This window comes from Apteryx rowi, unplaced genomic scaffold, assembly GCF_003343035.1.
Source record: "Apteryx rowi isolate R43461 unplaced genomic scaffold, aptRow1 scaffold_331, whole genome shotgun sequence".
Taxonomy (NCBI): Eukaryota; Metazoa; Chordata; class Aves; order Apterygiformes; family Apterygidae; genus Apteryx; species Apteryx rowi.
In genome coordinates this window covers 980,964-991,213 of record NW_020449764.1, presented here as the reverse complement: position 1 = coordinate 991,213, position 10,250 = coordinate 980,964, and the positions used below count along the sequence as shown (strand labels likewise).

Genomic DNA, 10,250 nt, shown 5'->3' with positions numbered 1-10,250 from the left:
GTGCTGGCTGTGTCCCCGGGCACCAGGGTGACACCACCACCCCCGGTGCTGGCTGTGTCCCCAGGCCTTCGAGGAGCAGCACCTGGCCTCCCGCGACCCCATCGAGCAGTTCAGGGCCTGGTTCGAGGAGGCCGTGCAGTGCCCGGACATCGGGGAGGCGAACGCCATGTGCTTGGCCACCTGCACCGGGTGAGGCTGGCGAGGCTCCGTGCGCTCCCTCCTCCCGCGGGGCTGGGCTGCTCCGAAGGGGGGGTCTGTGACACCCCGGGCGTGTTGGCACCTCTCTAAAGCGTCGGGAGGTGCCCTGAAGCTCCCCAGCACTGCCCGGGCCGTCGGAGGCTGGCCTGGTCGTGGCCTGTGGTGCCTTCAGCCTTGGCCTCACCAGCTTCTTTGCTGCCTGTGACTGTGGCAGGTCTCGAGTGGCCTTGGCTGGAGACGCGTTTCCCCCAGGTGATGGCTCACGGGGGAGCGTGAAAGGGGCAAAGCTGCCCCACGGCAGTGGGATTTGCCACTGAGCAGCCGGGGGCTTCCCTTGGCCGTGGCCTGGGGTGATGTTTGGGCTGTGCTCGCTCTCAGCGTTGCCTCCTTCGTGCCGCAGGGATGGGAAGCCCTCGGCCCGCATGGTGCTGCTGAAGGGCTTCGGGCAGGACGGCTTCCGCTTCTTCACCAACCACGAGAGCCGTAAGGGAAAGGAGCTGGTGAGTGGTGCCGCTGCGGCCTCCGGACCCCGCAGGGCAGGGCCTGGGGGGCCACGGTGGGGTCGCGCACTGGTCGGAGCCATGCCAGGGAGCAAGCGCTGCTGGGGACGGGTGCAGGCGAGTCACCGAGCCGCGCTCTGTGTGTGCTGGAGACTTAACTCGGCTGAGGGCCGTGACAGCGGCTTTCCAGCCCCCTCTGAACTGAGGGCTGGGGCTGCCTCGGTGCCGTGGAGCGGGCTGGACACACCTGTTAGCCCCCGCTTCGATCAAGGCTCTACCTCCCACCGTGGGCCAGGACTGCGCGGCTGGACCTGCCTTGCTCCTTTCTGCCTTGCTCTGCGGCCCGGAGCGTGTGGCAGGCCTGGCCTAGGCAAATTAGATGAGTTTTCTAGGTTTTTAAAGTCTGAAGTGCTGCTTGTTTGCTGATACTCCCTTGTTTTTTTTTCCTTCCCTCTCCCTGCTCTGCACCTCAGGACTCCAATCCCTTTGCTTCGGTCGTCTTTTACTGGGAGCCTCTCAACCGGCAGGTGTGTAGTTTCCCCTGGTGCTGGCAGGGTGCTTGGGGGACCAGGGAGGCAGCAGAGGGAACAAATCAATTCCTTGGCGCAGTGTTACACGGCCACGGCCAACCCCACACAGGGTGGGATTTCAGGGTCCGTGTATTCAGGTGGGGGCTTTGGACACTGGATGAGTCCTGGCTCCCTTTTGCCCTTCCCTTCCTTGTGCTGTGGCAGAAATGCAGGGCTCTGGGGATGAGACAGGACAGGGAATGTTGTTCCTGGGAGGAGAGTCGGGGAACAGAGCAATGCTTCTCTTGGGAGCTCGCGTGGTTCTTCAGAGCCTGGTAGCCGTAGCCTGTCTGACCCTGCCCACGTAGGTGCGGATCGAGGGCTCGGTGAAGCGGCTGTCAGAGGAGGAATCGGAGCAGTACTTCCACTCCCGCCCCAAGAGCAGCCAGATTGGGGCTGTCGTGAGCCGGCAGAGCACCGTCATTCCGGACAGGGAGGTGAGGAGCGCCAGGGCAGCGGGACTGGCGCCGGTTCCTCCCCATGGCCGAGCTTTCCCCAGCGATCATGTGTGAAGGGGACCGGCAGGGCCAAGGGCTCCCTCCCTGCCGTGCTTGGTGCTCTGGGGCTTCACCACGTATCCTTTTCCCCTGCAGTATCTAAGGAAGAAGAACGCGGAGCTGGAGGAGCAGTACAGGGAGACGGCAGTGCCGAAGCCGGCGTACTGGTGAGTCATGAGTCGTGTCGTCGCTAATCGTGGGGGCTGGGGGTTTGCCTCGCTCTCAAAATCCGGAGCGTGTCCTCTGGCTGGAGGCCGCCCTGGGGGCCAGGAGAGGCCGGGAGCTTCTGTCCTGCCCCCGGCAACCTCCTCGCGCTTCTCCCCCTCTGCCTTGCGCCGATCGTTGTGCGGACGGTCCGTCCCGGGGCCGCCTGCGGGGCCTCTTTAACGGCCTGTGTTTCTCTCCCAGGGGGGGCTACATCCTGCAACCAGACGTTGTGGAGTTCTGGCAGGGCCAAACCAACCGCTTGCACGACCGTATCGTCTTCCGGCGCCTGCGGGACGGCTCGGCCCCCCTGGGACACATGACGCACCGGGGGGAGGGCGGCTGGGTGTTTGAGCGTTTCTCCCCGTGAGCCCGCGGGGGTCTCCGGATGTTTTAGCCCGATCGGGAGCGTTACCTGTGCCGACCCTGCCTGCGTGCCGCCCTCCGTGCCCTGGGGAAGGAGGTTGGCCTCGCTCTGCCCTTCCTCGGGAAATTCGTGTCAAGTCCAGCCCCAAGGATCCTCGTCTCCCTGAGGTGGGCTTCCCCCCGCCAGCATGAGGGGAGCGATAGCTCCCAGTGCGGCTGGCAGTTAATTAATCATGTTAATGATTGTGGAGGTATCATGAGAGACCCCAGAAAATCCTCTGTCAGGGAATCATCTGTCCCCCTGTCATGCCCTGCTACTGGGACCATATCGCGTCTCACTTTTTTTAGCTAGAATCATGTGATTTGTTCATTCTGTGCAATAACGTATTTAATTGTGGCTTTAACGTCACCGCTGCCTTGCTGGTGTTCGCGGCTGGCTGTGCGTGTTGTCGCTGGTGCGCCCCGTCTCCGCAGGGCGGTGGGACCCCAGTCCTCGGCCTGGTTGTACCGGCGGGGCCGGCGGCAGACCGGTGCCTGCGGGCTGGGCGCTGCTCTTTGTCCTCCCCAGCTAAGTGTATGAGCTTGGAAAAAATAAAGCCCGATCGGAGCGGAGCTGTGCGCTGGGTTTGGGTTAATGTTAACCTGCACGCGCGGAGCCGGCGCCGGGAACGGCCGGGCTGCGCTCTCCGGCAGAGGGAGCCGGCTGCCTGCGGCGGCGCCGGGACGGGGATCCGGGCCCGGTAAACCCCGGCAGAGGGTGCTGGCGGCCCAGCTTGCCGCCGCGGACTCCGGTGGGAGCCGCTGGCTGCCTTTCCTCGCTCTCTTGGGTCATGTCCCAGTGAAACTGGGCCCTGATAACCTTTGTCCTCCCCCAGCTCCGCGCACATGTTTACACTCTCAACCGCTTGCTCTCGGGGCAGGATTGCACTCTGGCCTTCGCTGGCTGTGGCGGAGCCTGGCTGCTGCCAGGCTGGGCCCGCGGGATCCCCGGACCTGTCTGACTCTCGCGATATTGGCACGGGTTTCCCATAGCCTGGGGCTCTCCTTTGCGGTGAGAAAGGCCCTGCTGCCTCCCGGCCGCGTCCTCCTAATGTGCGCAGCCCCAGGGTGCGCGTGCGAACGTGTCGGGCCACCTCGCAGCGGGCAAAGACCGTTCCCTCCCCTCTGATGTGGCAGGGAACGCAGCGCCCCCGCTCCGCTCCCGCTGCGGAGGGCTGGATCCCTTGCTGCGTCCGGGACCCAGGCTTCCTGCCAGGGTGCAGCCAGCCGCGCTGGGAGGCGAGCGGAGGCGGCACCTCCCGCTGCTGGGATGGCAAGGAGGGGAGGCGAGCGCTGGTTTTGTGGGAAGTTTTGCACCTCTGTGTTCCTCATCTTTTCGCAGGTGGTGCTGTTCCCCCTCTGGCCTCCTCGGAGGGGACACGGACATATTCCCTTGCAGCAGGCCTCTGGGATCCCGACTCTGTGCCCAGGAAAGGCTTTGCTCAAACCCCCCTTGTCTAGGACCGTGCTAGCACCAGGCGGGTCGAAGGGGATTGCCCCAGCGCCCTGCGCAGGACGGCTCTCCTGGCACCCAGCACCTTTCCTGCCCCGTCGGTGGTTTCCCTGCTGGGCCAGGCCCAGGTGGGCAGTGCAGGGGCCAGGGCTGCTCCGTGTCTCCGCAGGCATGTGGGGCCCGGGTGTGCAGGAAGAGGTAGCTTTGGCTGCGCTGGATTTGCGTGGCCCCTGTCCATGAGGCAAACGAAGCCAGTAGCCGGATGGGCTCAGCTCAGCGCGTCTGGGCTTAGCTCGCTCTCTGGGAGCAAGGCCTGCGCCGTTGTGCCCTTCACCTGCGGCGTCCCATAGCCGGAAACCCACCTAGTCTCTGCCAAACTCGGCAGGAATGGCAAACCCCTGCGGCGGGTGACAGCGAGTGGTGACAGGGAGAGACCCCAAACAGGGGAGCCGTGTGGCTCTTTGTGCCCGGAGGAGGTCCGGGTTAGCCTGCCATCGGCCGCCCCCATGGCCCGTCACTCCCTTCGTGTGACGAGGGCCCGTTCCCTCGACTGCAGTGGCGTGTCCCCTGCCGTGGCTGGAGGCATCATGTGTGACACGGCGCCTTCCCGAGGTGGCTCCCTGGCTCCAGGAAGCCAGCTGACCTTGCCCTGGCGCCTTCGCCTGCCCTATGTGCCACTGTCACGCTGACTCACTCGGCGACCTTGGTCCTTCCCCGCTGTGTTCATCCCTCGCTAAGAGCTGCCCTAGCGCTCGATGGCCTGGGGTGGGACAGGAGGGGCGCCGTGGGGACGCTGGGAGGCGTCACGTCGAGATTACAGCGTGAGGTTCGGATAGAAAGCAGCGCTCTGCGCCTGTCCTCCGCTGCTGTCATGCTGGTCACCACGAATCAGCCTAGGCGAGGGCTGCGCCATGGTCTTTTTAGCTTGGTCCCTTATCGAAACACAATTTGCAGTCAGAGAAGCCGGAGGGTGCTCACTTCCCTCCCTGCCCGTGGCTGCCGAAGCCCCCGGCTGGTTTTAGCTGCGTTCTGGCAGGGCAGTAGTGGTCACAAGTTAGTGTCTCGCTGGAGAAAAGCAAGAGCGTGAGCTCAGCCATGGTATTAGACAGCAGAGAACCTCCTCAGGAGCGTGCAGCAGGAAACGCTGTAGTTATCTTTCTTCTTTAACCAAACTTTCTGTTGCCGGGGGGAGCAGGAAAAGCTGGGTCCCTGCGCAGCGATGGTCCTTCGCGCCCGGGGTAACCCCGTGGGGCCCGGAGGAGCTGACCGCGTCCCGCCCCACGGCTCTGGCCTCGCGGGGTTTCCCTGCAGCCCCGAGAGGCTCTGGGCACCGGCTGCGTTGCAGGAGCCCGGGGTGGAGGCCGTGGGGCTGGTGCTGGCGGGGAGAGTCCGTGCCGGGGCAGCTCGAGCGCTGCTTCAGAGGTGGCCGTCCCTGTCCCCGGGCCGCGCATCGGGACTGTGCTGCCTTCGGGGAGCTCGCTGGGACCGGCAGCGCGACGTCCCGTTAAGGCGCTGGGGGCTTTTCCAGGGCTGGTTCGGCTCCGTCCGTAACCCGCTGTGGTGGGCGAGGGCAGCCCGGCCCCGTCGCAGAGCCTGGGGTCTCCGACACCCCCGCGGCTTTAGGAGCGTGACCGGAGCCCAGATGCCACCGGGACGGATGTAAATGAGCGGTTTGGCGCCTGCTGCACTTCCTCCTTGTCCGACGGCTCAGAGCACTCAACTTTCTCCTCCTCCTCCCCCTCTTCCTCCCTTCCCTTTCGGGCAGGAACCCTCTGGCGTTGCCAGCGCGGGACAAAGAGCAGCTTGTGAACCCGCCGGTGTTTGGTGAGCAAACAGAGCCGAGGGCGGGGGCTGCTGGGAAGCCCGGCAGCCGCGGCTTGCCCTGGCGCAGGGTTTGTGCCCGGGGAAGAGGGGTTTGAATCACAGCACTTGGCACAATTCAGCTTTTATAATAGCTGGAAAGTTGCTGCTTTTTCTGTTGACTTCAGGTGCGGCCGCACCCTGCTCCGGAGAGAGAGAGCGAGCTGGGGGGGGCTCCTGGTGCAGGCCTGTCCCCGGGCTGGGGGTGCTGGTGACAGCCACCTCCCTCTTGTCCCTGCCTGTCCCCTCCTGCCCCCAGTTCCTGGCGGGAGGAGAAGGCAGCGCCGGGCGCGGGAGGAGAGCGCCAGGTCGGTGCATGTTGTGTGTGTGTGTGCTGCAGCGCGGTCGGGGATTCCCTGCATGAATGCGTTGGCGGTAGCTGGCACCGATCCCCGTGCCGATCGCGGTGCAGACCCACAGCCCRTCTCCAAAGCTGCTCCTTTTCTGGAGATCCTGTAAGGAGAGCAGCCTGGCCTGGGCCGAGCTGGCTCCGGAGCCGGCCCTCCAATGACAACACGGAGCCGCCGGCGAGGCGGCACTGAAGCCGGGGAGCTGTGCTTGCTTGCTGCGGGCCGTCGCAGTCCCCTACCAGGCCGGGAGGTCGGCACGGAGACAGGGCGGGAGAGACGGGCTGGGATTCCTCCATCTCCCCCGGCAAAGCTCTCCCATCTGTGCTGTGCCCGGGGCGACCGCACGGAGCAGACACTGAGCTTCCTTTGTTTCCAGACCTGGTTTATTAACAAAGAACAGTAGCGAGAGCTTACAAAAGACTTGGCTTCCAAGAAACTACTAAAAATAGGGGCTTGTGAGATGAGCCTTCGCGGCTCCCTGCAGCCCTCCCAGGCTGGGTCCGTCTCCACTGCCGCACTTAGCGATCAGCTCTCCCCTTCTGGGAGCAGAGGGCGATTCCCGGCTTAGCAGCCTGCTCCTAGAGCCGGTTACGAGGGGGAATAYGGCACCTCCCGGGAAGACGAGAGCCCTCTGAAGTCGCTGCAGCAGAGCGGCTCCTGGGGACGTTTGCCAGCTGCAGTTATTTCCTCAAGGCGAGGGAAGTGGCACGTGCAGCGTCGGGTCTGGGGCGTCTCTTGGGAACAGGCTGAATTCAGCAGTGCAAAGATCCGTGCAAACAGGCCCGTTCTGGGTGCGACCGCCCCGGAGGACGTGGCGTCGGTGACTCCGCGAGTGCTCCTCGGAGCCCAAGCGCACGCGGATGGCCGCTAAAGCAGTGACCTTGGCTGGAGACGAGCAGCGGGTTTCCYGGGGGTCTCACCTCCGCAGGAGTGAAAGGCAGGAGAGGAACCGGGGCCGTCGCGCTCAGGGTGGGGGGACCTGGGCGGAGCTGGGGAGTGATGGGCTGTGGTGGTACGCAGCAAGCGGCCAAACTGGGACTAGTGTCCTCATCCCAGTTGGAACCGGTTAGACTGTCCTGCCCTAGAGAATTTGTCACCTGCGTCTGTTCTGCTCAGGCACGCGGAGGCAAAGCCCCAGCTCGAGCCATGGGCACCTGCCCGGCTGCTCCCTGGCTCTGCTCCCCTGCTCGGCCCGTTGCAGCGCGGCTGCCTGCTGCAACCGGCTCTTTCTCCTTGTTCCCGGCACAGGGATTCCCTGCGCCGCGAGAAGCCGCATCCCTCCGCCCTGTCCATTTGCCCTTGTAGTGCTGTGAGCCCACAGTGATCACCCCGTGGGGCTGAGTTTAAATAGGATTATTATTTCCTTAAATAAAATCCAATCCAAGTCCTTTTTTCCTTCCTAAGTGCCCGGCGGGGTGAGGCCTGCCAGCCCTGCAGCGCGAGCCCCTGCCCCGCTTGGTCCATCGTCCGCAGATGGGTCAGAGTCAAGCTGGGTTTGGGAGTCTGTGGTTGTGGCAGGAGGGCATCGGTCCTCTGGGTCTTTGCCCCCTTCCACAACCCCTTTCGCAGCCTCATTTCTCCTCCCGCTCGCCGGCCGCACAGAGGTTGGGGTTCTCGGCCAGCGTGGCCCGCACTTTCTTCTTCTCCTTGAAGCGGCCCGAGTTGGAGACCTTTACGTGTTTGCCCTTGCTGTTCTTATCCACAATCTTCTCTAGGCGGGCGGCGAAGTCGGGCGGCCCTTCGCTGCCCGAGCCCTCCTGGGTCTCGCTGGCGTAGATGTCYGGGCTCTCGTAGAGCACCTTGGGCATGGATTTGCGCTTCCTCAGGAAGGTCAGCTTCCACCAGCTGTGGTTCTCTGCCATCTCTGCCCCTCCACGGCCGCCGGCAGAAAGAGCTCGCGTCTAAAAGGAAGATGGAGATGTTACTCGAGCCTTTCTCGGGTTTGCTCTCCCTCCTAGTCACCTTCCCGGGGTGGTTCCTCTCCGACGCGTCCCCCTGGCCCCAGAGCTTATGGGGACGTGCYCTGGAGCAGGGACAAGTGACAAGCTCCCTGTCCGCTTTGGCAGGGCACAGTCTTCCTTTTACAGCCCCCGTGTGCACAAAGCCCTGCAGCATTTCCCTAGCCAGCTTCCCGAGCTGTTGCCTTCCCATCGCTTGGGAATTCCCGTCGGCCGTGAGCAAAACCGGCCCAGATCTGCCCTGATGCCCTTGGGCCCGCGGTTCCCCTCGTGCCTGCGTCAGTTTGCCGCGAGGCAGGCGGCACCTCCTGGCACTGCTGGCAGCGCGGGGCCGCTGCTCCAGTCGGTGCCGCCGCCGGTCCCTTGGGCTTCGCTGCTTCCTGCCCTGCAGCACGCGTTGGTGCTGCTCGTCTTGAGCGAGGTAGCCCTAACCTGTGTCTTCCCTTGGGTACCTGGTGCGGGGAACGGCCCCGCCAGGACTCCTGGGCCCGATTCCGTCTGCACTCAGGCCTTGTTCTCCCCCTCCCCRTTTACCGCTGGGGAAACTGAGGCAGGGTGGGATGTGCTTTGCTGTGGGGCTGGGAGCGGACCCCGAGCTCCCTCCAGCTCCTGCCGCGGGCTCCAGCCTGGCCTGTGGTCCCGGAGCTGCCAATCCACCCAGCGCGGGAGTCCTTGGCTGCGGGGCTCAGGGCAGCGGGACCTGGGAGGTATCGGGGGAGACGATGCTCTTGTACCCAATGATCCCAGTAAGCAAACGGGAGCCGGGAACGGGGCTGGGAGTCAAGGGGGAACCGGGGAGGTGCTCAAGTTCCCTGCCCGGTTGTCACGTAGGTCCTCCCGCGTGGCAGCGGTAATGCTGCAGCCCGGAGCTTGGTGTTTTCCACTCGCCCAACCCTGCTCCTGCTGCAGGGAAGGGAAGGAGCGCCGGCGCTCCCGGGAGCTGGCAGGGCCCCGGCCACTGTCGCTGCGCGATTGTAGCTGGGAAAGGGCTTTGTGCTGAGCGTCGAGCGTCGCTCCAGGGCAGGGACGGGGAAGGCAGCTCCCAGGCGCTCCACAGAGTTAAACATTTCCCCAGGAGCGGGGAGGGAGGGGATTTCCAGCGCTCCGATCCCTGCCCTGGTAGCAAGGGGGCAACTCGGCTCCGTGCCCATGCGGTGCCAGTGACTGACCCTGCAGATCCGGGCGGCCGGACCCCCTTCCCCATCCCCTGCCTCGCTGATCCCTGCCAACACGCGGGCCCCGCTCTCGCGGGGAGCGTCTTCRGCGGAGAGGGGTGCCTGCATCGCTCTCGGCCTGCCGGGGCTGGAGGGCCACCGCGTCGGTGCAGCCCCGGGGGCAGCGCCGGCACCCCTGGCCGCAGCTAAAGCTCGGGGAAAACCGTTAAAAGCCACGGCGAGACACGCTGGGCCGCAGCCGGTGCTCCCCGTCCCCGAGAGCCGGGCTGCCCAGCTTGGTGTGGCCAGACCCGCCAGGTCAGGGCCACCCCAGGCCCCGGTTGCCCCCTCCTCGCTCTCCGGACCCAGACGGGAGCTGTCGATGCAACGTTGGTGGAGGTGCCGAGCCGCGACGCCCGGGTCTCCCCGTGCCGGCAGCACCCCGGCAGCGTACCTGCGTCTCCAGACCCCTCGCCGCTCGGCTCGCCGGCCCCGAGGGACGGTGGGGGGCCGCGGGGAGGGCCGGGGCGCCGCAGCCCCCCGTCTCAGGCGCGCGGGCGGGCAGGTGCCGCGTACCTGTCGCTGCCCTGTTTGCTCTGAGTCAAGGTTAACCCGAGATCAAACCGCTCCTGCCTGAGCAAACAGCGGGGGCCGGGCCAGGGCAGCGCTGAATATTCATGACGGGGCAAATCATAACCGAGCCCCGACGGCTGCTGCCGGCCCCGCGGCAGCTCCGCTCGCCGCCACCGCGCTGGTTCGCCGCCGGCGCCCGCGGGCTGGCGGGGGCAGGTCCCCGGCGGCGTTTCGCCCCCGCTCCCCACGCCGGGGGGGGCAGCACCGAGGGGCCCCGGTTGGGACCGTGTTTCGGTGGGGGGAGGGGGAGGATCGCACCGTTCCGGCTGTGAGGGATTAGGCGAAACCGGAGCCTGGCTCAGCTTGTCGCCGGACCGGTTCCCTCGCTCCCGCTTCTCCCTCCCGCTCCCTTTGCCCCCCTCCCCCCCCGGGCTTCTCCCGGCCGGGCCCCGGGGGCGGTCGGAGGCCTCTGTCCCCCCTCCCCGGGGTCCCGCGGGCACCGGCCCGCCGCAGCCCCCCGCGTCGGCCC

At 65.8% G+C, this 10,250-nt stretch overlaps 2 protein-coding genes across 2 annotated transcripts in view; one reads left to right on the top strand and one right to left on the bottom strand.

Moving 5' to 3' along the window:
• The window catches only part of CDK5RAP3 (CDK5 regulatory subunit associated protein 3), a 17,323-nt gene that overhangs the window by 1,460 nt on the left and 5,613 nt on the right, over positions 1 to 10,250 (top strand). The window contains exons 2-6 of the mRNA XM_026071881.1: positions 65 to 189; positions 599 to 681; positions 1,172 to 1,225; positions 1,576 to 1,704; positions 1,861 to 1,931. Coding sequence (XP_025927666.1) covers positions 65 to 189; positions 599 to 681; positions 1,172 to 1,225; positions 1,576 to 1,704; positions 1,861 to 1,931 — 462 coding nt within the window. The remainder of the gene's footprint in view (positions 1 to 64; positions 190 to 598; positions 682 to 1,171; positions 1,226 to 1,575; positions 1,705 to 1,860; positions 1,932 to 10,250) is intronic.
• On the bottom strand, positions 5,214 to 8,301 carry PRR15L (proline rich 15 like). Its single transcript, XM_026071871.1, has one exon. It carries the CDS (start codon positions 7,896 to 7,898, stop codon positions 7,608 to 7,610), a length of 291 nt encoding a protein of 96 aa, XP_025927656.1. The 5' UTR covers positions 7,899 to 8,301; the 3' UTR covers positions 5,214 to 7,607.